This window comes from Dermochelys coriacea, chromosome 4 (assembly GCF_009764565.3).
Source record: "Dermochelys coriacea isolate rDerCor1 chromosome 4, rDerCor1.pri.v4, whole genome shotgun sequence".
NCBI lineage: Eukaryota > Metazoa > Chordata > Testudines > Dermochelyidae > Dermochelys > Dermochelys coriacea.
The window spans coordinates 100,812,855-100,840,288 of NC_050071.1; the positions used below are offsets into that span (position 1 = coordinate 100,812,855).

The following is a 27,434-nucleotide window of genomic DNA, read 5'->3' on the forward strand; positions in this document are numbered from 1 at the left end:
ATATAAAGCACACAGGGGAGAGAGCACTGGAAAATAATTAATAGATTTTAAGGACAGATGGGAATATTCTGATCATCCAGTCTGAATGTATGTATAACTCAGTCCAAAAAACTTTCACCCAGTAATTTTGGTAGTGAAGGGAGCTGTTCTTCTTTACTATACAAGTGAACACTATTGAAATGTAGCAGTTTGTAATACCATCAGCTGCTGCAGAGAATTTACCTGAATGTAGGTCTTGGAAGACAAATGAAGGAGAACTGCTTTTCAGATATACTGGGCTTGATTCTTCTCTCATACCAGTTTTACACAAATGTAGGATCTTTAACTCCCCTGGAGTTACTTCAGATTTACGACAGTGAGTTTTCAAATATGAATACATACCTGTCAAGTGTACAGTTTTAGTAGGTACATTCCTCATTTTAGACTCAAATGTACTTCTGTCCCACACAAATATGGTGCTCTCATGTTTTTAAATGATTTTTTCATTTGACATTTCTAATACCAGTAATTAAAGTGACAGAAAATTTTACATGCAATAAATAAGTGAACCCCCCCATTCAAACTTTTTCTGGTATATGAAGTTGGTTATAAAATTTAGGAATGTAATTCGTTTTAACTGTTGGCAATTCACACTTTGGGTTTTGGCTACTTGAGTTCTATATAGATATATTTGTAATGATTAAGACTATATAAAGAATCTGATTGATATGATTTAAGCAGAACCGGCTGGATTCTGATCTTGCTTACACTCGTGTAAATTAGGAGTAGCTTAACTGAAGAGTTAAACTGGTAGAAAACCAGAGAGGAGAGTTAATCCCTATATATCTGAAATTAAAACTTTTCCCTTCACTTTTCAGTTAATTCTTGTTAACGTTAGCTCATTTTCGGTCCTTTATAGTCTAATTGGAAATAGCAACATTTGAAGTTAAAATCATGTGATGACTGTAAATTAATGAAACTGCATGCGTGCAAAAAAAAAAATGTAGATAGATTGGAGTCTGATCCTAAGCTCTAAGCAGAGTGAAAGATCACATCCTGAGACGTTCAGAGGACATCATACAAGAGGTTCCATTCTTCTCTCTCCAAAAGGCCCCAAAGAGTGTTTTCGGGGGAATCGTTCATTTGTCCTGAAGGATCTCATGTCAGAGCTACCACAGAGATTTATTTTCATTTGTCCCAAAGAGGTGAATGTAAGGCCATTGGGGAGAGAGAGGATTTGGGCTATAGTGCCATTGGTATGCAGGGGACATACAGGCTCTGGGTTTCATGTTCATCAGTCCCAGATAATACAGTTTCCAGAGCCTGGCCACCTGATTAAGAATTGGATCAGAGGGTGCTGTCAGAAGCTTAATGGATATCATTGACAGTACATGAACAATAAAAGTCACAGTTAAATAACAAGCACTTGGTGACATTTTAATTATTTGTTTATATTGTAATTTACTTATCTTTGGAAAAACGTATTTGCAACTCACACCGTTGTAAATTTATCACAGTGTTAGCAATGTTTGCCATTACGAGTATGGCAAATACCACAAATGCTGAAGTACAGATACGTTCTGTCTAGGTTTTAATGGTGCTCACTGGCTGATGGTTCTGGTGGCATTACATGAAGAGAAATAGTTTGTTTCTAGTTAAAGGACAGATTCTATCCAGAGATATTTGCATGCAACTTCCATTGAATTCAGTGGAATTATGTGCATGTATATACTGATTGCACAATTTAGCACTAATAGCTTAATTATGGGCCTAATCTAGCAAAGATTTACATATACTTGTAAATTTGAGTGATACATGCATACATAAGACTACAAAATTGGATCCTATATTTGGAAACTCACTCAAGTTCATCCTAAGTGCAGCTGGTCAGTTAAACCCCTTCCCCAATGAGCTAGGTAGATATACAGCATTCTACCAGACAGGGGCTAAAAATAGTTTGCAGAAGGAAAGGAAACAAAAAGAGCAATGAAAATCCCTGTTTCAACCCAGCATAATGTGTAATTCAGGTGGTCATGAATTCGATCTTACAAAAAAGTAGCCTACATTCACATTAAAAAGCAATTGAATCAGTTAGCTCCTCTGTATCTAAACTAAGTACATGGAACTATTCTTCTGTAGGTTTCAAGGAAGACTCAGGGCCATGTTTACACATGGTGCAAATAGAGATTTCTGTTGATGTTAGTGGAGCTGCATGCACTTACACCAGTTTGAAATCCTGTGTAAAGTTAGGAAAAGCTACCCAAAGCCGTAAGAAAACAAGAGATAGTTCCGCACTCGATTGCATTCCAAATGCCATGTCTCCTGTTGTCTTGCAGCTGCTGATACCCTGAAGGCCACACCAGACTTTGAAAAGAACACTGCAGTAGCAAGTAGTGTAGTAGTTCACTTTTGGGATTAGCAAAAAGAAAAGGAGGACTTGTGGCACTTTAGAGACTAACGAATTTATCTGAGCATAAGCTTTCGTGAGCTACAGCCCACTTCATCGGATGCATTCAGTGGGATTAGCTTGCCCCCTGCAGGTTTCCAGTTTTACATTCATAGTTCAGATTTCCTCAAAAGCAAAGCTGAAAGCACAACTGCAGAGAGGCATTTCAAAATAAATCTGCGTGCCTTGACGCCGGGTATTTTGTAAATGGTCCGGTCAGGGCATGTTTTTAAGCGGCAGCTATTTCCCCTTTTGTGAGGGTCCTCAATTAACTGTACACTTGACGTCGATGGGGGGGGGGGGCGGGCTCTCAAGAACCCCAGGGAAATATCAGCTGCCGGGGAGAAGTGGCGAAAGATATTCGGGGGCGAGGGGGGAAGCTCCCATTTCAGTGAAAAGCGCCACGAAGCCGGGAAAGCAACCCGCTGGAAGGACACCTATTATAACCCCGCGCCCCGCTCTCAGGGCGCCAAGAACTCTGGGCCGCTGGAAGCCGGGGGCACCGACTTTCCCCCGGGGCAGGAAAGCTGCTTTGAAATCTCTCTAGAAGACAGTCTCGGAAGCGGGGGGAAGAAGGGGAAATCGCTTAGCTCCTTACCGCTCCGCAGCCGAGCTGGGCCTGGGCCGACGCGCCCCCGGGCTCCTTCCTCGTCCCCGCCCCGCCACGTCGGCAGGCAGTGGGACGGGGAGGGGGAGGGGGAGGGGGAGGAAGCCGGGCAGCCGCTGGCCGGCGGAGGGGGGGGGCTCTTGCCCTGCCTCGCAGTCACGCTGGAGCTGCTGCCGGCTGCAAAGGGCCCGCTCGAGCTTCGCGCAGGCCCGTGGGCGGGACGGGAGCGCGTGGTGCGCCGCGGCTGAAGAAGGCGCGGGAGTGGGGGGGCGGCTGGTCGCCTCGCGCGCAGTGACGCCCCTCGGGGTGCTCCCCCCCCCCCCGGGCTTCAAGCTTCTCCGAGCTGAAATCCGTCCTTGGTATGCGAACAGCCCTTAAAAGAAAACAACCAGCCGGCCCCCCCTCTGTTGGTTTGGCCCCTTTTTGTGCAATTGCCTCAGGGATTCCCCCCCTCCCCTCCGTCTTTCTTCTGTGCCTCTAACGCTGACCCATAGCCTGGGGGGGGGAGAGGATTAAACGGGGGGGTGCTGAGATTTTCCAAGCGGCTCCTTGTGATGGGAATTGGGCACCCAGGTCCTGGAGGCAGCTTGGAAAATCTCAGCCGGGATCGATGGCTGCCTGCCGTTCTGGCGGGTAGTGTAGACAAGCCCTGTGGCGATTTAAATGCAGGAGCCTTGGAGGAGCCGTTGCCCGGCTATCCCAACCCATTGACATTACCGTGCTCTCATCTGATCGCTTTCACCGTTTACCGGCTCTCTTTTTTGTAAGGTTTATTTCTCTAACTTTAGGCACCTAAAAAACCAAAACTCATCCCTTTCAGGAGGCGAGGACCGTCCCCTTTGCGGGAGTCATTTCAAAGTGGTTAGCCTCTGAGGAGGAAGGAGAGCATAATGAGTGTTTTTATCTAAAAGGAAGGAGTCACAACCTGAACTCCGCATATAAGGGCAGTGTAGCAGCAGGCAAGAAGATAAAATGGAGAGAAAGGCGAAGGGGGGGGGGGGGGAAGGTGAGCTGGGATTCATTGGCAGAAGTGGTCCAAGGGAGAGTGGTGAGAACTATGAGCAGAAATGCAGGCATAGGTAATGGTAATTTATGTCAGGGTTTTGTTACATAACAATATAAAATTTAAGGCCCAAAGATCTCCCCTTAGATATGTGCATTCAGCTTCTATTGATATTAACTAGTGCTACAGGCTTGTAACTCAGAGTTAAAAACAAAGGCTTGAACTGAGGGGGACTCAGGCTAACACAGTTCTCCTTGTTAAAACAAATGGGTTTATGCCAGTGCATATTTCTTCTACTTTGAGAAATGTACCAAAATGTAAAAATAAATAAATAGCCTTAACAAGCTGTTTTTCATAACTGTCATTATGGTTTAATGTTTATGCTGGCACCAGATGTTAGATGACAGGACTGTGTAGGTCATGGTATGCCACAAAAATGTAATGTGTATCGATGCCCCTCTCCAACAGGGCCAAATGTATGCTTGCCAATATTTTCAATTATTATTGTCTATATATTTGTTTGTGGTAGCACCTCTAAGCCCCAGTTAATTATTAAATTCCTTGTAGAAAACTGAAATCAAAGTGAGAAGGAGAAGTGTGTGGAAGCCTTGTAGATCTGGCGACACAATGGAGTTATGACAGAGTAGGAGCTGGGAAACAGTTTCTGTCAGACCCTTGTGATTACTGATTAATTCTCATATTTTTTTGAGGCAGTGATCACACCCTCATACAGTATCAGCTGTACCCCACTGGAAAAATTACACAGTAGCTAAATGCATCATCTTTCAGTATCAAAGAAAATTGGTAGATTGCAATTTCTTGCTTTTTATTTCTGCTTTTTCTGATCCTTCAGTGAAATAAATGTGACTACCTATGTGCATAAAATTAAGTATGTTGAGTACTTGCAGGAGTATTTGCAGTATAATACATGAGTATTTGCAAGGCCGGGAGCCCTAGTTTTTGGGGTTTTTTTTTTCAATCTCTGCACTGAGTGAACCAGGATGTTAAAAAAAAATTGGAACTGTTCATACTAATTTCCAGGAAGTTACTGTTCACTTTGGGTACCAATAATGTTGTGAAACAAATTCTGCATCATCTTTTGACTAAGAGAACATTGATTGCAGGCTCTTGCCAAACAACTTGTGGTTCTTGTCTCCTTATTCCTCTACTTCCTTTCTCATTTTATTGTAGGGCAGGACTCATCAGTTTCATTCTATGGAAAGTCAGTGTGTAGATTCATCAGAGCTTTTTGCCACTTCTGTTGTTCTTCCTCTGCTGGAGAAAAAGAAAAATAGTTACTCTTGTATAGTGTTGCTATAGGAGCATAAGGAAATATGTTACGATTCATTAAGGAATTTTATGAACAGAAAAGGATCTCAGTACTCCCAAATACGTTGTGGTGCTCATAGAAGCAACATTAAAACCAGAAAACTTTTCAATAAATTTATTAAGGAAAGTACTCTGAAATTCCCATTTTAAGGTAGGTGAGACTAGAATAAATATTGAGTAAATATATTTCCAGGGCATTTTCCAAGATAGAAAAATCAGTGCAGACCAATGATTATTACCAACATATTTTATATGATTTTATTGATTTTTGACATATAGTATATATTGACAATTAAATCTTGAAAAATACAGAGGCTTCTCCTCTGCTTTGTAGTGGATTTGGTGGAATTTAAAAAAAACAACACTCTTTTGACATGAGCTGAAGAGGATAAGTGAAGATCTATTTTACTGTAACTGAAGATCTATTTTACTCTTGATGGATGGTGGAGTTTCGGACTGACAAGGAAGCTAGTCCTAGAGTGTCAGTTTTACACACTCTGTAGAAGCCTGTGTATGGATCAGAAACGTACAAACAAACATATAAAGTAATATAAAGTTTTTAGCTAGGATGAATGTGTATTGGAAATGAATAAGCCTATGATACATGTCCTGCTGTTAAGTGTAATGATGAATTATGTTCTTAAGCATAGAGATTTCTTTAACTGAATTTATTTTTCTGTAGTTATGGTTTTAAATTTTGTTTTTGCATTTCTCACGTTGGTTGATAAAAATACAGTAGTTAATTCCACTTATTGTTTCTTATGAATTAGTACAATGCTGAAATGTCTGGATTGCAAACACTGCATAGGAATATTTAAAAATAGTTCACACAGAAAATTAACTGTAAACAGAAAGTCATGGAAACATTTCTTTTGGTCTCAGTTTAACAAAAGTTTGTTCTACCTCTAAATTTGGGGCCAGATTTGACCTGAGTGTCTCTTTAATGTGCACTTTATGGTTTCTAGGAATGGTACTTACTTTTTAAGAAATGAATGAATTCAGTACTGCAAAATTTAAAAAAAAATGTTGAGAAGGTACTCGATGCAAGAGATGCATTAGTGTTGCTGCTGCCCTCAGTGGGACATAACAAGGTAGTTCTGGTTTGGGAGGACATACCCTCCCTACTCATGCTCCAGATGGTTGCACCTATGAATGAGCATGGTGAAGTATAATGGTTAACAGTGCATTAGCACTCATGAGAATGTGCTTGTTTCGCGTTTCTAATTTATACTTTTATTTATAATATGTTAATCAAGTATATATATAGGTATGAGTACATAATTCAAACAGTGTCAATGGCCAGACAGATTTCAGAGTAGCAGCCGTGTTAGTCTGTATTCTCAAAAAGAAAAGGAGTACTTGTGGCACCTTAGAGACTAACAAATTTATTAGAGCATAAGCTTTCGTGAGCTACAGCTCACTTCATCGGATGCATTTGGTGGAAAAAACAGAGTAGAGATTTATATACACACACACAGAGAACATGAAACAATGGGTTTATCATACACACTGTAAGGAGAGTGATCACTTAAGATAAGCCATCACCAACAGCAGGGGGGGAAGGAGGAAAACCTTTCATGGTGACAAGCCTACCTGCTTGTCACCATGAAAGGTTTTCCTCCTTCCCCCCCCTGCTGTTGGTGATGGCTTATCTTAAGTGATCACTCTCCTTACAGTGTGTATGATAAACCCATTGTTTCATGTTCTCTGTGTGTGTGTATATAAATCTCTACTCTGTTTTTTCCACCAAATGCATCCGATGAAGTGAGCTGTAGCTCACGAAAGCTTATGCTCTAATAAATTTGTTAGTCTCTAAGGTGCCACAAGTACTCCTTTTTTTTTTTTTTTTTTTTTTTTTTTTTTTTTTTTTAATGGCCAGACAGTTTGGCTGTATAATCAAAGGGCTATCCCACCATAACTATTCTGATATATGACCGTCCCCTTCAGATTAAATAAAGTGTATTATGCACCATGTTCACTAGGGCAATAGACATTTTATAACAAGACTTTTGGACGTTGCCTAACTCCTGAAGTTTATCAGAGAGCACAGTCTTTACAGATGGCCATAATTGCTATGACAGAGGATAGATGATGATGTGGTTTGGATATAGCTGGTTCCTAGAGCATTTAGGCCTTGTCTACTCTACGAAATTAGGTCAAATTTATAGAAGTCGGTTTTGTAGAAAGCGTTTTTATACAGTCCCCACATAAATGCTCTAAGTGCATGTAGTCGGCAGAGTGTCCACAGTACCGAGGCAACCATCGACTTCCAGAGCATTGCACTGTGGGTAGCTATCCCACAGTTCCCGCAGTCTCCGCCGCACATTTGAATTCTGGGTAGAAATTCCAGTGCCTGATGGGGCTAAAACATCGTTGCGGGTGGTTCTGGATACATATTGTCAGGTCCCCCTTCCCTCCCTCCCTCCGTGAAAGCAAGGGCAGACAATTGTTTTGTGCCTTTTTTCTTAAGTTACCTGTGCAGATCCATACCTCGGCAAGCATGGAGCCCGCTCAGCTAACCGTCACCGTATGTCTCCTAGGTGCTGGCAGATGCGGTACTGCTTTGCTACACAGCAACAGTTTATTGCCTTTTGGCAGCAGACAGTGCAGTATGACTGGTAGCCGTCGTCGACATAATCCAGGGTGCTCTTTTAACTGACCTCAATGAGGTCAGAGGCACCTGGGCAAACATGGGAGTGATTCAGCCAGGTCATTTCCCTTTTAAGTTTCGTTTCATGGTGATTCAGTCCTACCGGCAGTGCACAGTCTTTTAATCTGCAGCCAGCAGAAGACAATGGCCAGCAGTAATACTGCACAATCTGCTGCCAGCAAGATGTATGAAGATAGATGAAGTGGACCAAAACAAGAAATAGACCAGATTTGTTTTGTATTCATTTTCTCCTCCCTCCCTCGGTGAAATCAACGGCCTGCTAAACCCAGTTTTGAGTTCTATCCTTGAGGTTTTGAGTTCTATCCTTGAGGGGGCCATTCTGTTTCTCGCAAAGCCACCCCCTTTGTTGATTTTAATTCCCTGTAAGCCATGTCATCAGTCGCCCCTCTCTCCGTCAGAGCAACGGCAGACAATCATTCCGTGCCTTTTTTCTGTGCAGACGCCATACCATGGCAAGCATGGAGCCCGCTCAGATCACTTTGGCAATTAGGAGCACATTAAACATCACACACATTATCCAGCAGTATATGCAGCACCAGAACCTGGCAAAGCGAAACCGGGCGAGTAGGCGACGTCAGTGCAGTTATGAGAGTGATGAGGACATGGACACAGACTTCTCTCAAAGCATGGGCCCCAGCAATGTGAGCATCATGGTACTAATGGGGCAGGTTCATGTGGTGGAATGCCGATTCTGGGCTCGGGAAACAAGCACAGACTGGTGGGACCACATAGTGTTGCAGGTCTGGGACGATTCCCAGTGGCTGCGAAACTTTCGCATGTGTAAGGGCACTTTCATGGAACATTGTGACTTGCTTTCCCCTGCCCTGAGGTGCAAGAATACCAAGAAGAGAGCAGCCCTCACAGTTGAGAAGCAAATGGCAATAGCCCTGTGGAAGCTTGCAATGCCAGACAGCTACTGGTCAGTCGGGAATCAATTTGGAGTGGGCAAATCTACTGTGGGAGCTGCTGTGATGCAAGTAGCCAACACAATCAAAGATCTGCTGATATCAAGGGTAGTGACCCTGGAAAATGTGCAGGTCATAGTGGATGGCTTTGCTGCAATGGGATTCCCTAACTGTGGTGGGGCCATAGATGGAACCCATATCCCTATCTTGGCACTGGAGCACCAAGCCAGTGAGTACATAAACCACAAGGGGTACTTTTCAATAGTGCTGCAACCACTGGTGGATCACAAGGGACGTTTCACCAACATCAATGTGGGATGGCCGGGAAAGGTACATGACGCTTGCATCTTCAGAAACTCTGGTCTGTTTCAAAAGCTGCAGCAAGGGACTTTCTTTCCAGACCAGAAAATAACCGTTAGGGATGTTGAAATGCCTATAGTTATCCTTGGGGACCCAGCCTACCCCTTAATGCCATGGCTCATGAAGCCATACACAGGCAGCCTGGAGAGTAGTCAGGAGCTGTTCAACTACAGGCTGAGCAAGTGCAGAATGGTGGTAGAATGTGCATTTGGACGTTTAAAAGTGTGCTGGTGCAGTTCACTGACTCGGTTAGACCTCAGCGAAACCAATATTCCCACTGTTATTACTGCTTGCTGTGTGCTCCACAATATCTGTGAGAGTAAGGGGGAGACGTTTATGGTGGGGTGGGAGGTTGAGGCAAATTGCTTGGCCGCTAATTACGCACAGCCAGACCCCAGGGTGGTTAGAATAGCACAGGAGGGCACGGTGTGCATCAGAGAAGCTTTGAAAACCAGTTTCATGACTGGCCAGGCTACGGTGTGAAAGTTCTCTTTGTTTCTCCTTGATGAAACCCCTCACCCCTTGGTTCACTCTACTTCCCTGTAAGCTAACCACCCTCCCCCCGTCCCTTCGATCACCGCTTGTAGAGGCAGTAAAGTCATTGTTGCTTCACATCCATGCATTCTTTATTAATTCATCACACATATAGGGGGATAACTACCAAGGTAGCCCAGGAGGGGTGGTGGATGAGAGAAGCACCAGGAGGGGTGGTGGTGGAGGAGGGAAGGACAAGGCCACACAGCACTTTAAAAGTTTAAAACTTTAAAACTTATTGAATGCCAGCCTTCTGTTGCTTGGGCAATCCTCTGGGGTAGAGTGGCTGGGTGGCTGGAGGCCCCCCCACCGCGTTCTTGGGCGTCTGGGTGAGGAGGCTATGGAACTTGGGGAGGAGGGTGGTTGGTTACACAGGGGCTGTAGTGGCTGTCTGTGCTCCAGCTATCTTTCCTGCAGCTCAACCATATTCTGGAGCATATTAGTTTGATCCTCCAGCAGCCTCAGCATTGAATCCTGCCTCCTCTCATCACACTGCCGCCACTTTTCAGCTTCAGCCCTCTCTTCAGCCCGCCACCTCTCCTCCCATTCATTTTGTGCTTTCCTGCACTCTGACATTGTCTGCCTCCATGCATTCGTCTGTGCTCTGTCAGTGTGGGAGGACAGCATGAGCTCAGAGAATATTTCATCGCGACTGCGTTTTTTCGTCTTCTAATCTTCGCTAGCCTCTGGGTATAATAAGATCCTGTGATCCTTGAAACACATGCAGCTGGTGGAGGAAAAAAAAAGGGACAGTGTATTTAAAAAGACACACTTTATAGAACAATGGGTACACTCTTTCACGGTAAACCTTGCTGTTAACATTACATACATAGCACATGTGCTTTTGTTACAAGGTCGCATTTTGCCTCCCCCCATCGCGTGGCTAGTCCCTCATCCCTCCCCCTGGCTAACAGCGGGGAACATTTCTGCTCAGCTACAGGCAAACAGCCCATCAGGAACAGGCACCTCTGAATGTCCCCTTAAGAAAAGCACCCTATTTCAACCAGGTGACCATGAATGATATCACTCTCCTGAGGATAACACAGAGAGATAAAGAACGGATGTTGTTTGAACGCCAGCAAACGTACACTGGAATGCTTTGTTCTACAATGATTCCCAAATACATGCTACTGGCCTGGAGTGGTAAAGTGTCCAACCATGGTGGACAGAATAAGGCTGCCCTCCCCAGAAACCTTTTGCAAAGGCTTTGAGAGTACATCCAGGAGAGCCGCGAATGCCAGGTCAAATTAATCATTAAACACACTTGCTTTTAAACCATGTATACTATTTTAAAAGGTACACTCACCAGAGGTCCCTTCTCCACCTGGCGGATCCGGGAGGCAGTCTTGGATGGGTTCGGGGGGTACTGGCTCCACGTCCAGGGTGAGAAATAGTTCCTGGCTTTCGGGAAAACCGGTTTCTCCGCTTGCTTGCTCTGAGCTATCTACAACCTCATCATCATCATCTTCTTCTTCGTCTCCAAAACCTGCTTCCATGTTGCCTCCATCTCCATTGAAGGAGTCAACAACATGGCTGGGGTAGTGCTGGCTGAACCCCCTAAAATGGCATGCAACTCATCATAGAAGCGGCATGTTTTGGGCTCTGACCCAGAGTGGCCGTTCGCCTCTCTGGTTTTCCGGTAGGCTTGCCTCAGCTCCTTAAGTTTCACGCGGCACTGCTTCGGGTCCCTGTTATGGCTTCTGTCCTTCATGCCCTGGGAGATTTTGACAAATGTTTTGGCATTTCGAAAGCTGGAACGGAGTTCTGATAGCACGGATTCCTCTCCCCATAGAGCGATCAGATCCCGTACCTCCCATTCGGTCCATGCTGGAGCTCTTTTGCGATTCTGGGATTCCATCATGGTCACCTCTGCTGATGAGCTCCGCATGGTCACCTCTGCTGATGAACTCTGCATGGTCACCTGCAGCTTGCCACACTGACCAAACAGGAAATTGAAATTCAAAAGTTTGCGGGCCTTTTCCTGTCTACCTGGCCAGTGCATCTGAGTTGAGAGTGCTGTCCAGAGCGGTCCAATGGAGCACCCTGGGATAGCTCCCAGAGGCCAATACTGTCTAATTGTGTCCACAGTACCCCAAATTTGACCCGGCAAGGCTGATTTAAGCACTAATCTCCTTGTCGGGGTGGAGTAAGGAAATCGATTTTAAGAGCCCTTTAAATAAAAAAAAAGGGCTTCGTCGTGTGGACGGCTGTAGGGTTAAATCGATTTAACACTGCTAAATTCGACCTCAACTCCTAGTGTAGACGAAGGCTGATAGTTGCGCAGACGATACACAACACTGTGAATTTTTTTTGGAAGCATGATGTGAACAATTTTGCTTCTTTCATTTTTGTATATTTTGGCTGCTTAGCTTTTTGAAGTACATTGGCACAACAATGGAGGGCAGGGAGTTACCACAGTGTTTGTCTATATTATATTGTGTTTTCACCTGTATTATCTTTCTCCTCCTTTTCCTGACACCAGGTATCAAGGCTGATTCCCTACTCTGGCACTTCGAGAGCAGAAGGTGGGAGCCCGCAAGGATTTTAAAAAATTAATACTTGCCACTTCGGGCTCTTATTAAATCCTGAAGGTTACAGCTTTTCTCTGACCTTGGCTCGGTAAATGCTTCCACCACCCAAGTGAAAAACTGCCTCTTGCAAATCCTGGAAAAACTCACTTGGGAAGTTTTCCCTGAGGCCCCTCGGCTTTGCCACCCGTCCCTTGGGGAAGCTGAGAAAGAAAACAAACAAAAGGGAAACCCAGCTGTTGCCACCAGCTAATTGAAAAACATATGCACAGACCTTTTAAGACACAAAACCAATTAGGTTCTTAAAAAAGGTAAATTTTATTAAAACAAACAAAAAAATACCATACATCTGGAACTTGTTTTTTAAAAGATTTTAAAAGAGCAATTCCAAATTTTAAGCACCCAAAATAGCTTTTTGGGGGTTCAGCTTAAAGGTTACAAGCAAACAAAAGCATCTGGGGTTAGCACAGAGGAGTCCACAAGCCTTATAGAAAATAAAAGAAATAAACCTCATCGTGTCTATTTAAACATTCCCTGTCCCTTCTAGGTACGGATGATGAATTTTCATACCTTGTCCAAACCTTACACAGCTTTCCAGTTGCCCCTGTCTGTTCAGCCCAGAGAGAACAACAAAGAGACAAAGGGCAAGCTTTTTCCCATTTTAAACAGTTCTAGCCTTCCCATTGGCTCTTTTGGTCAGGGGTCCACTCCCTTTTCTTTACCTGGGGAACTTTTTAACCCTTTACAGGTAAAGCAAGCAGCCACCAAGAGGGACTTTATAGCTAACTGGCTGGCCGGGTGTCCATAAAAGGTAGCTCCCCTTTTATCAAACCAGGCTTGACTTAAATTTCAGAAATATGACACGACTAATGATGTTTAAGACAAAACCAGCCACTTTTAAGGTTGTTTCTTTGACTTCCTGGGCTATACCAATGTTGCATCATGAGTCATAGAATCATAGAATATCAGGGTTGGAAGGGACCCCAGAAGGTCATCTAGTCCAACCCCCTGCTCAAAGCAGGACCAAGTCCCAGTTAAATCATCCTAGCCAGGGCTTTGTCAAGCCTGACCTTAAAAACCTCTAAGGAAGGAGATTCTACCACCTCCCTAGGTAACGCATTCCAGTGTTTCACCACCCTCTTAGTGAAAAAGTTTTTCCTAATATCCAATCTAAACCTCCCCCATTGCAACTTGAGACCATTACTCCTCGTTCTGTCATCTGCTACCATTGAGAACAGTCTAGAGCCATCCTCTTTGAAACCCCCTTTCAGGTAGTTGAAAGCAGCTATCAAATCCCCCCTCATTCTTCTCTTCTGCAGACTAAACAATCCCAGCTCCCTCAGCCTCTCCTCGTAAGTCATGTGCTCTAGACCCCTAATCATTTTTGTTGCCCTTCGCTGTACTCTTTCCAATTTATCCACATCCTTCTTGTAGTGTGGGGCCCAAAACTGGACACAGTACTCCAGATGAGGCCTCACCAGTGTCGAATAGAGGGGAACGATCACGTCCCTCGATCTGCTCGCTATGCCCCTACTTATACATCCCAAAATGCCATTGGCCTTCTTGGCAACAAGGGCACACTGCTGACTCATATCCAGCTTCTCATCCACTGTCACCCCTAGGTCCTTTTCCGCAGAACTGCTGCCGAGCCATTCGGTCCCTAGTCTGTAGCGGTGCATTGGATTCTTCCATCCTAAGTGCAGGACCCTGCACTTATCCTTATTGAACCTCATTAGATTTCTTTTGGCCCAATCTTCCAATTTGTCTAGGTCCTTCTGTATCCTATCCCTCCCCTCCAGCGTATCTACCACTCCTCCCAGTTTAGTATCATCCGCAAATTTGCTGAGAGTGCAATCCACACCATCCTCCAGATCATTTTTGAAGATATTGAACAAAACGGGCCCCAGGACCGACCCCTGGGGCACTCCACTTGACACCGGCTGCCAACTAGACATGGAGCCATTGATCACTACCCGTTGAGCCCGACAATCTAGCCAGCTTTCTACCCACCTTATAGTGCATTCATCCAGCCCATACTTCCTTAACTTGCTGACAAGAATGCTGTGGGAGACCGTGTCAAAAGCTTTGCTAAAGTCAAGAAACAATACATCCACTGCTTTCCCTTCATCCACAGAACCAGTAATCTCATCATAAAAGGCGATTAGATTAGTCAGGCATGACCTTCCCTTGGTGAATCCATGCTGACTGTTCCTGATCACTTTCCTCTCCTCTAAGTGCTTCAGGATTGATTCTTTGAGGACCTGCTCCATGATTTTTCCAGGGACTGAGGTGAGGCTGACCGGCCTGTAGTTCCCAGGATCCTCCTTCTTCCCTTTTTTAAAGATGGGCACTACATTAGCCTTTTTCCAGTCATCCGGGACTTCCCCCGTTCGCCACGAGTTTTCAAAGATAATGGCCAAGGGCTCTGCAATCACAGCCGCCAATTCCCTCAGCACTCTCGGATGCAATTCGTCCGGCCCCATGGACTTGTGCACGTCCAGCTTTTCTAAATGGTCCCTAACCACCTCTATCTCTACAGAGGGCTGGCCATCTCTTCCCCATTTTGTGATGCCCAGCACAGCAGTCATTATGTCAGGTCATTGTCTTGTGGCACCTTAAACTAGAAGGATGTGGAAAAAGCCCCATGATTTCAGTGGGATGACTTACTAAGTAAGTGCTAGTCTATATGAGTTAGGGTGGTAGATCTAGTCTCTGAATTAGATCTCAAGGAAAGTAAAGTTCTCAGGGACTGTTTTTGATTGTGTTATGGAATTTTTAAAATTAAGATATTATCACAAATCAAGTGGCACTGTCTTACAAGTCATGGTCTTACAGGTATTTGTTGTTGGTTTTAGCATGCAAGAAGTGTATAATCTTTGAAGAAAAGCTGTGTTATTATCTTACCCATGCCTGATGGGAATGGTGATCTGTCCCCCTGTAGTGGCACCTAGACCATTTAGCAATTAATGGGTCTGCTACAGCCTTAATGAAAAGGCAGGTGGCTTTTACCTCACACAATAAAGGATCTTGCATTTAGCTCCAGAGATCCCAGGTTCAATCCTGTTTGTTGACAGATCCTGGTTGTCAGAGTTACAATTAGTTTTGCCATATACGTTCTTGGTGGGAGCTGTGAAAAACAGCATGAGAGTTTGTTCTTTGCCTTAATCTCTCCAACAGAGTCAATTTCTTGTGTAGAGTTGCTTCGCTGGAACTGGGCACATGAGCTTGTGCTTAGATTTCAGAAAGATGGGTTTTCCTGTGTGCTGTTTGTGACCACCTCTGTTCACTGACTGTTTTGTATGATGTAAATAAATAGTTATACTTAGAATCTACACAGACTCTATGTCATTGATTATTCCTCCAATAAGAAGCTGACTTGCAGGGCCTCAGCATCTGCTACCACTTGACAGAGGGGTGACAATATAATAATAGGCCTATTTTTATCTTGACTTCAATGTAGCTAGAACTGTTGCCTTTAAAGTAAAAGAGATCTATCATTCTCCATTTCAGACCAATATGCAATTTAAATGGGACATAGTTACAAAAAGTACTTTTAGAAACCATTTTATGACAGGCACTTACAACTAAACTATTTCAACTAAAATGACAAAATGCTCAAAACCAGAATCAGAATCATGCTTTTTGACTTAGATTATTATTTAGTTGCAGGAGAAGATATTTGGGTGTCAATGTAAAACTTATTCAACAGAAGAAATATTTAATTTATTTTAAAACAAATTCAGTAGAAAGGGAAAGCAATTGATGGATCAGCTGAAATGAAGATTAAGGAATTTATCCTATTTAGATTATCGCAAAGCATGAAAACATACAGTTCAATAATATAATTAAATGAGCAAAAAGTTATATCAATAATGTCTGGAAAAATATCAACTTGTGGAAAAAACGTGTAATTTCATAAGAAGTCAGTAGATGGCACAAACAACTTTTGGAAGGTTTGAGTGTTGTTAAATGTTGTTATTCAAATGAGCCGTTTTACAGGAAGTTTGCTTTTTGTCTTTTCCTGTAAAATTTTTCTGCTTATTTGCGCAGCAAGACTTCCTGGTAAGAAAGAACTATTAATTTATGTTTGTTTTAAATAGACCTCTGATTAACTTAAAGTGTTGTGTATTCTGCATCTTATTCAGAAAATGAGACATGTTTTGTAAATCGTTTATGAACTAAAGTTTATTATTTGCTTTCTAGTCTGTGTGTGAGTGACTAGCACAGCCTCATTTGAGTTCAGTAACTTCACTGAAAGAAATTATAGCAATATAAACACCTTTATACTGGTATCACTGTGTCTACACTAGAGGTTTTCACCGATTCAACTAAATCCATTTTTGTGCACGTGTGTGTTTTTTAGGATTGGAGACAAAGCAACAATATATTTTACCTGTATCAATTATATATTTTTACATCAGGTTTGTGTCTTATAATGGTATCTTACAAAATAATGGCCATGCTTAAATGACTTTTTCAATATATTCCATATATTTTGTGTGTTAATATAGAGTTCTAATCTTAAATATTTAAAATGTATTTCAATTATGACAAGAATCCATGATTTCAGGAGTGCCTGGAGTTCATGTGTGGAGAAAACAACAGTTTGCAGCGTTGTTGTTGTGCCTGTGTTGGTCCCAGGATATGAGCAAGACAAGTATCAGAGGGATAGTTATGTTAGTCTGTATCCACAAAAACAACGAGGAGTTCAGTGGCACCTTAAAAGACTAACAGATTTATTTGGGCATAAGCTTTCTTGGGTAAAAAACCCACTTCTTCTCCATGCATCTTAAGAAGTGAGATTTTTACCCACGAACGCTTATGCCCAAATAAATCTGTTAGTCTTTAAGGTGCTACTGGACTCCTTGTTGTTGGTGAGCAAGACAAGGTGGATGAGGTAATATCTTTTATGGGACCAACTTCTGTTGGTGAAAGAGACAAGCTTTTGAGCTGTGTGGTTTGGAGCTTGAAAGCTTGTCTCTTTCAGAAAACAGTAGCAAAGTTTTCTTTTAGTTTCTCTCTGCCTGCATTCTGCTGGGTTTAGCTAGCTGCCTGCCTACTGTCAGCTGTGTCAGTCACCAGTTTTTCTCGCTGTGCAGTTCTGTTAGGCTGTCAGTCATATTTCTCTGATCCACTCACCTGCTGTGCCAGGTTTATACCTGTTTTAGAGTTTGATCCTGGGAAGGGCTGATCAGGTGCTGCCTAAGCTCAGAGTGAGAAATGAACACGTGACAAGAAGTGAGCTCCCAACATCTGTTTTGATTTTAGTAGCTCAGATTTTGACCCTTTGTCAAATGAACAACATTTATTTCATACTAAGTGCAACAATTTTGGATTAAATAATAGTTGGAAATTTTGCTTAACACACACACTCTCCCTAACCAAAATACTAAACAAAGCCAAGAACTGGTAAGCTTTATTGGCCTCACAGGCTCTTTCTGGAAGAACTCTACCAAAATCTATCTCATGTCTCTGGTGGAGGGAAGGCGGAGGGCTTTTCTTTGCCACCACACTTGGGTAGTTCCTTGCTGAATTTACACCTGTAATATATATATGGCGAGCGTGACTGTCTGGGAGGGCACTGACTGCAATTCCATTCAGACATTGTAGAAGACTTCAACCACAACAATCTGTAATTAACATTGGGTTTTATTCAATTCATTTGGGTGGATGGTGAGTGGTCTTTTGGATGAGACCTTAAAAATCAAAATTTTGTCTGTTCTCCTTGTATAATAAGGATCCTATGGAACTTTAAACACAGTAGGGATTTGCCCCTGTGAACTTGACTTAACTTCCTCACCACTACCAATTGGTTGCCTCTCTGGCTGCAGCTACCAAGTAGGAGGCAATTGCATTTTACTGATTCTCTGCTTATCAAGTTTAAGTGCTTTGGGATCATTCAGAATGAAAAGTGCCTTGACCACAGGACTGTCAAATGTTAGTTCTCAATTAATTATAGACCCTAAAGATTACAGACATTGTGTTTTAACTCTTATCAGTTTCATTGTACTACACAGCATTCTGACTGAAAAAGAAACTCTGGGCATGAGAAAGTGGACTATGAATGTATATGTAAATAATTTGACTAACGATCAACATTCAGAAATAAAGGAGGATTTATTTTAATAAAGCAGCTGGAAAATGCATAGCCTCCTTTCAACTGGTCCTTTCCTATAAAACATGGCTGAAATTATGTCGTGGGCAATAAGGACAGGGAAAGAAAGATGGTAATGTATATTTCAGGGCCTTATTCAACTGTGCTGTAGCATCACTTATGTCAATGGGAGGGCATTTCCCTTAAGGTTTGATCCTGCACAACACAGAAAGAGTGATGTCCATACAAGCACAAAGTAAGAAAGTTGGGGCAGTGAATGCTGCTTTTTCCAGGCCTGTTGAGCTGTAGTACAGAGCAGCCAAGTTACTCATGCCTAGTAGCTGGAGTAAGTCCTAATATGGGAACAGATAGTTAAGTGTCTCATGCCATGCTGAGGATTGCATTTATACTGCCATTCTCTGCCCATGCCCAGGTATCCACTGGGGACTACCATGCTAAAGCAAACTAAATTTAACTTGACACCTAAGCCAAAACCTGAACCTAGGTCTCTGGAGGTGAAAATGCTGCACCTCTTAGCCCCAAGATTTCTAATATGTTTCTCATTCTGGTTCAACATACTTTTTTAAAAAGGTGTTGTAAGTCAATGAGTTGATCCTCTGTTACTTAGTGACCTGCTAAAAATTAACATAAGTAAAGGTTTGGCAAGGAATGTCAGTATGTTACGTCTAATAAAGCAGTGTTTCTCAACCTGGAGTCCGGGGCCCCCTGGGGGTCCGCGAGCAGGCTTCGGGGGTCCGCCAAGCAGGGCTGGCATTAGACTTGCTGGGGCCAGGGGCACCAAGTCCCACTACCTGGGACTGAAGCCAAAACCTGAGCAACTTATCTTCTCTGGGCTTACTGTGGCATGGTGCCCTAGGCAATTGCCCTGCTTGTTGCCCCTTAATGCTGGCACAGTTGTTGTGGCACAGGTGGGCCATGGAGTTTTTATAGCATGTGGGCCTCAGAAAGAAAAAGGTTGAGAACCCCTGTAATAAAGTATAATTTCAAGGAGAGTTTCTGAGACTGGGAATTGAATACAGCCTATTTTCCTCTGAGACTTTTCCCCTCCAGCTAGCCTTTTCCCTCCAACCTAAAGTGGCAGTGTCAGACAGGTATTGCTTTCTGATAGCTCTTTGACAGGTTATGTGAAATGAATTAGTTGTTGGTCTCAATCCAGTTCCTACTGGACAGAGGTTTATGTGACAAAACCTCCATCTACTGAGATTAATTGATTTCCTTGTTGGCAGCCTCAGGAAAGAACCCAAGGATTGGATGACCACGGAAACTCTTATTCCTAGGGTTAGTCCCTTCAGTTCAAAAGCGAGGTACATTGTGTACAGTCTGGGGAAGCTTGCATTGTCCCTGCTCATGCATAAACAGTAAATTTCAGTCTCCTGAACTGTCAATCGGACACATTTTACAATAATTATATTAATTTTTTAAAAAATAAGACTTTAAAAAGTAGTAATTGGGTTTTTTCCCCCTTAAACAGACATGAATGAACATCAATGTGCATTGCCTCTCCTGAATGGGAGAGTGCTCTCCATTGCTGTTAAAATCAGTTGTAGAGAAGGATACCCAGCACCTTCCAGAATTAGACCCTAACACTTATATTGGACACTCACTTAGTCATTACTATAGTGATTTAATGTGAATTCTTTTATAGGATTAGAACCAGTATGGAGAAATGCTGAAGAAGGGCAACGAGCATCTATAAAGAATAACAAAACAACATGGCAGAAAACAGAAGATCCTTCATAAACTTTCTCTTTTGTAGTTGTGTCTTTACAATAATTCTCTGGAACAATATCAAGCCATCTGATGAAAATGAATTTATTGCAAACTATTCCAACATCTTACTAGAAGACCATTCTGATTATGAAACCAAGAGCCTGCCACTCTCACACACAAGGAGGCTTCAGTTTGCATCAGCAGATAACAGAATAAACCATTCCAGTTGGGATGTGGTACACAATACTTCGGACTGTTTAGTATTGTCAAATATCCCGGAGAATGGAATCAGTGATTTAATACAATTATTGTCAAAATTCAACAAAACCTCAGAATTACAAACTCTTATTCTGAACAATATTACAACATCCTGGACAAACTTTATTAGAATTCTTCAGATTGTGTGGCATACATCCATTGAATATTTCAATATCTTTGAGATGAAACTGTTGTCAGATATTAAAAAGCAGCCCTTCAACTACACTGGTACTTCCATGAAAGCACTGATAATAACGAATGTTTCCATTGAAGTATTCTATTTTTCACAGGATGACCTATACCGCATATTTTCAGAGATGAACATTACAGCCTTGACTATATCTGATTCAAAGATAATACATATGCTTTGCCCTTCCAAACAAAGTCAATTTCGCTTTTTAAGCTTTTCAAACAATGATTTGACAGATATGGTTTTTCAAGGCTGTAATAAATTAGATCTCCTGGAAACACTTATTCTACAGAGGAATCAATTAAAAAAACTTTCCAAGGTGAGCTCCATGACGAGTAAAATGAAATCACTGAAACACTTGGACATAAGTAGGAATTTACTGTATTGTGATGAGAATGCGAACCACTGCCACTGGGTTGGAATGCTAGCTAAACTGAATTTGTCCTCAAACAAATTGACAGACTCAGTTTTTGGATGTTTGCCAATCAGTGTCCAAATACTCGATCTACAAAATAACCAAATCAGAACTGTCCCCAAAGACATTACTGAACTGAAAGCTTTGAAAGAGCTAAATATTGCATTTAACAGGTTAACTGAGCTGCCTGGATGTAGTCATTTTAGGGGTCTGCAATTACTGAATATAGAAGAGAATTCAATTCTCACCCCATCATCTGACTTTTTCCATAGCTGTCAAAATATCAGAGAGCTCAGAGGAGGACACAATCCATTCCAATGTTCTTGTGAACTACAAGACTTTGTTAATTTTGAAAAAAAATCACTCGGAAGGTTGGTTGGCTGGCCAGAGTCTTATGTGTGCGAATATCCAGATGGCTTAAAGGGAACCCAGCTAAAGGACTTTCAGTTGTCTGAACTATCTTGCAATACAACTCTCTTGCTTGTTATAGCTCTAGTTGTTACAGTGGTGGTAGTGGCTGTGACATCCTTTCTGTGTATTTATTTTGATGTAATGTGGTATTTGAAGATGATGTGGCAGTGGACACAAACAAAACGTAGGGTTCGGAACAATCACCCTGAAGATCTGCAAAGCATTTTACAGTTTCATGCTTTTATTTCATACAGCGAACGGGATTCACTCTGGGTGAAGAATCATCTGATCCCAAACCTGGAGAAGGAAGATGGGTCTGTACAGATCTGTCTTCATGAGAGGAACTTCATTCCGGGCAAAAGCATCATTGAGAACATTATAAACAGCATTGAGAAAAGCCACAAATCAATCTTTGTTTTGTCTCCCAATTTTGTCCAGAGTGAATGGTGCCACTATGAGCTTTACTTTGCCCATCACAAATTATTTAGTGAAAGTTCCGATAGCTTAATCCTCATTTTACTGGAACCAATCCCGCAGTATCTCATTCCTGCCAGATATCACAAGCTGAAAGCTCTCATGGCAAAGAGAACATACCTGGAGTGGCCAAAGGAGAAAAGCAAGCATGGCCTTTTCTGGGCTAACCTGAAGGCAACTATTAACAGTAACCTGCCAATATCTACCAAAGTGGTGTAGAAACAGACTAAGAATTATTTTTATTTAAATTGTCTTTTTATTCTGAGAAAATAATAAACATTGGATTATAATGATTAAGTGTCAGAGTGTTTCCTTTATTATGGTAGAAGTCATTTTAAAAAAAAACCTGCCAACATGTTTCCATGTAGTTATCAAAGCTGCTTCCTAACTATAGGAAATAATTGTCATTTTAGAAACTGGGAAAGCTCTAAAGATGAAGAATACCTAAGGCTGTTAGTAGATAGTAAATTAGATATGTGTTTGGAATATTATATTACTGCATTAAAAGCCAGTGCAATTCTGGATAATTTACTGTATTCAGAGGCATGCAACAGAGCATGAGGTAAGCATCATGCTTACATGGCTTTAATGTGACCACACCTGGAATATTGTGTCCAGTTCCGGCCACCACCTTACTTGGAAGACATTGTCTAATTGGAAGGATTTCTGAGCAAAAGAAGTGGTCAGCATGCTAGAGGAATTGATTTATGAAGAAACATTAAAAGAGCTAAATATACATAGAGTAGCCAAATGATTACTTTTTCTCCTGATCAAGTCTTGAATCACCTCATCAGGTATATCTTCATATAGATGGATAATGATATTCCTTTAATGTAGCAACATATCAGTCTATAGATTCATCCACTGTTCAAGCACATAACATTTGTATATAGTAGCATGTTCACTCTGAAAGTTCTTTCAAGTTGCAATAACATTTTCTTTAGTGGGAAATTTAGCAGGGCAGTGGGGGAAGGGGCGGAACGGGGATGGGGCTGTGGATGGGGGGTGGGGTTGCAGGGGAAGGGGCGGAATGGGGTGGGGCCATGGGCAGGGCCACAGCTAAAGGAGCAGAACGGGGGAGGGGCTCCAGGCTGGGAGGTCCAGCCAGGGCTGGGAGCTTCACTACAGTCCTAGCTGAGGCTGAGAGCTCAACTACTGTCAGGGCTGAGCTCTCAGCCCCACTGTGGCCCTGACCGAGCTCTCAACTCCCCTCGCCCCAGCTGGAGCCATGGGAGAGAAGACCGAACTCAGAGGCGCGGGGGGAGGGGGGACTGAGAGCACTGAGCTGGGGCTGGGCTTCAAGTGGAAGAGGCTGGGCCTTGGCCAGAAGAGGTGGGGCAGGGGGCTAACTACGCATGGCTAAAATGTTTTATGGTTTAGCCCTGATTTTTCAAACTCCAAGTTTGTAACATGTTATTCAAGTCACCATTATTCACTGTCTGTCTACCTGGGGACCTTGAGGGGGATAACAATCTGGGCTTGAGGGATTGCCTCTGGGACTTGGTCCAGAATGCTCCTTTCTCTGGTGAGAAAGAAATACTTAATGCTGCTACAAAACAGGGCCTGAGGCTGCAACCCTCACTTAGCCATAGCACTGTATATGGCACAGGATCTGGCTCACAACAGATACAATAATAAAACGTTAACACCTTCTGACCTCCTTTACTGCCTGAGGCATCATCACCCAAAAAGTGGCAGTGTTCACTGAAGCAGATGCCAGGTGTTAAATGCTGGCCCCATTGAAGTCAATGCCAAAACTCCCATTGATTTCAATGGGACCAGAATTTCACTCCAGACCATCAGGCTCCAGATTTTATACATGGTATGTAGAAGCCTTATTCCAAACTTATTCCTTATTTCCTTAATTCCACATACCATCTGATATCAAGAAATGCTTGTCCTTTGAGCAGACGCCAGTGCAAGCAATCAGTACATTTATGATAATAAACCAGATTTACATTATGAAGTGTGCAGCCTGTTCTAGAGATTTTGCTTCCTGTTTTTTAAATAACTACAGAGTGAAATCTGTAATTCTCCAGGATGTCTGTAATGAATTCTACTGGCTGAATTATTAGGAAATAAACAACACTTACAAATGCCTCAAATCTTGTAAAAGAAACATTTCTAACATTGTTTTTTTAAAATTTAAAATAAAAGTGTTTGACTTGTTTAAATGGTTACTAAGTCCAGTCAGTCCTATTTCTTGTTCAGCCAATCGCTAAGAGAAACAAGTTTGTTTACATTTACAGGAGATAATGCTGCCCACTTCTTAATTACAATGTCACTTGAAAGTGAGAACTGGCGTTCACATGGCACTGTTGTAGCTGGTGTCACAAGATATTTACGTGCCAGATGCGCTAAAGATTCATATGGCTAGGGTAACCAGACAATAAGTGTGAAAAATTAGGATGGGGCTGGAGGGTAATAGGCACCTATATAAGACAAAGCCCCAAATATTGGGACTGTTCCTATAAATTCGGGACATCTCATCACCCTACATGTGCCTTTTCATGCTTTGGCCATCATTCCAGAGGACATGCTTTCATGCTGATGATGCTCATTAAAAAAATAATGTGTTAATTAAATCTGTGACTGAACTCCTTGGGGGAAAGCTGTATGTCTCCTACTCTGTTTTACCTGCATTCTGCCATGTATTTCATGTTATAGCAGTCTCGGATGATGACCCAGCACATGCTGTTCATTTTAAGAACACTTTCACTGCAAATTTGACAAAATGCAGAGAAGATACCAATGTGAAATTTCTAAAGATAGCTACAGCACTCAACCCAATGTTTAAGAATCTGAACGTCCTTCCAAAATCTCAGAAGGATGAGGTGTGGAGCATGCTTTCAGAAGTTTTAAAAGAGCAACACTCCAATGCGGAAACTACAGAACTCAAACCACCTAAAAAGAAAATCAACCTTCTGCTAGTGGCATCTGACTCAGATGATGAAAATGAACATGTGTCGCACCGCACTGCTTTGGATTGTTATCGAGCAGAATCCGTCATCAGCATGGTCGCATGTCCTCTGGAATGGTGGATGAAGCATCAAGGGACCTACTAATCTTTAGCGCATGTGGCATGTAAATATCTTGCGATGCCAACTACAACAGTGCCATGCAAATGCCTGTTCTCCCTTTCAGGTGACATCGTAAATAAGAAGCAGGCAGCATTATCTTCTTCAAATGTAAACATTTGAAGGCTCTAAAGTTTTACATTGTTTTATTTTTGAATGCAGGGTTGTTTTTTTTTCATAATTCTACATTTGTAAGTTCAACTTTAATGATAAAGAGATTGCACTACAGTACTTGTATTAGGTGAATTGAAAAATACTCTGTTTTTTACAGTGCAAATATTTGTAATAAAAATAAATATCAAGTGAGCACTGTACACTTAGTATTCTGCGCTGTAATTGAAATCAATATATTTGAAAATGTAGAAAACCCAAAATATTTAAATAAATGGTATTCTATTATTGTTTAACTGCGTGATTAATCACGTCGGCCCTAGAATTAGACAAAATAACACTTTCTAATATTAAAGTAAAATATTATAGAAAACGCCACATGAACACAGCAAAGCAACCAGAAAAGTCGTGTGCTTATAGTCTCTAATCATATAAGATACCATGATCTAACATTATGGTCACTTGGGACAGCTTCATTTTGCTAGAACACTTGTAAATAGTAAACAAACATTATATTGAAGTCAATCAAGAATTCGCAGCACGGATCTGCTGCCTTTGAGTTACAGATTCAAGACATATAACGTTCCTTTTTTAAAACCCATCTCCATGCCCACAAAGCAAACTCTAACAAATCAAGTGAGGCAAGTGGCTATCTGTGATTACTGCTTTTCTGCTAAGCTCTGTTTACTTCATGATTCTTTTTCATCCTTGTAACCCTCCCCAACCCTGTTTCCCCATTTTGTCCATTTATATTGTTTTCTATTTGACATAGAAATCATAGTTTGTGAGCTCTCTGAGGCCCGAGGCTATCTTCTTTATCTTCCTATGCAGCATGTTGCACCAAGAGGGTCTTATCTTTGAATGGGGCTCCTAGGTTCTACCACAGTACAGATAATGAATAATAATTTCATATTTTCCCATCTGATAATTACATATAATAAAAGGACTTTTCTGTTCCACCTTTTTAAGCTGACTGTTAAATATAGATGGGCCTGTTTTTTTAAAAGAACACTGGGTTTACAAACTTTTATTTTAAAATCTCCCTGATTCGTTCTGTTTATTTTTATCTTGTTTTTGTCAGAATGTCTTGTGCCTTCTTTTGTGCTCTATCTTTTTATCACACCTGGGGCCACGCTATGGCTTTGGAAAAGCAGTGCACACTGGAAAAAGGGAGAGAAAGCACTGATCCCACAATAGGCCTTGTAAAATAATAAATAATAATAACAGAGTTAGTTTAAGTTTGATTAAGAAAATAACATAATTGTTTTATAGTTTGTGGCTACTAAGGAGAAGGCCCCAATCAGCAAGTAAATGAAGGCCTTGAGTATAGTAAGTAATGTTATTTGTAGTGTGGGAAGGATGTATGGTTCCAAAAGTAACTAATAAATAGCTACAAAACAAAACAAAGGGAAATTGTCTTAAAAGAAACAAGCCCAAATCTTGCCACTGTTCGGCTGTGCAAACCAAGGTAGAAGGGAGAAGATAAGAAGAGAAGGCCTTGGAAGAAGGAAAGTAGCAAGGATAAACTGCTTCAAACTGGGTTTTTGCTAAAGCTACCAAGTTAGCTGAAGGGTATAAAGAAGGCCATGAATCTGAAGGTTCTTTGTCAGAGCCTGCCTGATCATGCTGGAGCATACCAGAATGAGATGGTCATTCTCATAGAGATTCATAGATACTAAGGTCAGAAGGGACCATTCTGATCATCTAGTCCGACCTCCTGCACAACGCAGGCCACAGAATCTCACCCACCCACTCCTGCGAAAAACTTCACCTATGTCTGAGCTACTGAAGTCCTCAAATCGTGGTTTAAAGACTTCAAGGAGCAGAGAAGCCTCCCTCAAGTCAACCATGCCCCATGCTACAGAGGAAGGCGAAAAACCTCCAGGGCCTCTTCCAATCTGCCCTGGAGGAAAATTCCTTCCCGACCCCAAATATGGCAATCAGCTAAATTCTTTCCTGGGTAACTCAGATCCCATCCATCTAATATCCCATCTCAGGGGATTAGGCCTATTTACCCTGAATATTTAAAGATCAATTAATTACCAAAATCACATTATCCCATCATACCATCTCCTCCATAAACTTATCGAGTAGAATCTTAAAACCAGATAGATCTTTTGCCCCCACTGCTTCCCTTGGAAGGCTATTCCAAAACTTCACTCCTCTGATGGTTAGAAACCTTCATCTAATTTCAAGTCTAAACTTCCTGGTGGCCACTTTATACCCATTTGTTCTTGTGTCCACATTGGTGCTGAGCTGAAATAATTCCTCTCCCTCTCCGGTATTTATCCCTCTGATATATTTATAGAGA

General features: G+C 42.1%; 3 protein-coding genes and 1 long non-coding RNA gene across 7 annotated transcripts in view; 2 read left to right on the forward strand and 2 right to left on the reverse strand.

Moving 5' to 3' along the window:
• FAM114A1 (family with sequence similarity 114 member A1) overlaps positions 1 to 3,160 on the reverse strand; it is a 60,847-nt gene extending 57,687 nt beyond the window's left edge. The window contains exon 1 of one of the 3 annotated variants that reach the window (XM_043513958.1): positions 3,024 to 3,160. The gene's annotated coding sequence lies outside the window, so the exon portion shown is untranslated. The remainder of the gene's footprint in view (positions 1 to 3,023) is intronic. The other 2 variants (XM_038400965.2, XM_038400966.2) reach the window with 2 other exon arrangements.
• A 5-nt stretch (positions 3,161 to 3,165) lies between these two features.
• Positions 3,166 to 22,226, forward strand: LOC119854249 (toll-like receptor 6). Of its 2 annotated transcripts, none has more exons than XM_038398115.2 (2): positions 3,166 to 3,391; positions 20,123 to 22,226. In XM_038398115.2, the coding sequence occupies exon 2, from the start codon at positions 20,190 to 20,192 to the stop codon at positions 22,152 to 22,154; it is 1,965 nt and encodes a 654-aa protein (XP_038254043.1). In that variant the 5' UTR covers positions 3,166 to 3,391; positions 20,123 to 20,189; the 3' UTR covers positions 22,155 to 22,226. The 2 variants fall into 2 exon arrangements, with proteins under 2 accessions (XP_038254043.1, XP_043369892.1); XM_043513957.1 differs by lacking the exon at positions 3,166 to 3,391 and adding an exon at positions 5,251 to 5,515.
• LOC122460067 lies at positions 13,031 to 25,607 on the reverse strand. Its single transcript, XR_006281126.1, has 3 exons — positions 25,593 to 25,607; positions 13,463 to 13,469; positions 13,031 to 13,182 (listed from the first exon to the last, which is right to left on the reverse strand). It is a non-coding gene; the product is annotated as an uncharacterized LOC122460067 (long non-coding RNA).
• The window catches only part of LOC119854251 (toll-like receptor 1), a 41,773-nt gene continuing 30,716 nt past the window's right edge, over positions 16,378 to 27,434 (forward strand). Inside the window, 1 exon segment of the mRNA XM_038398123.2 lies at positions 16,378 to 16,424. The gene's annotated coding sequence lies outside the window, so the exon portion shown is untranslated.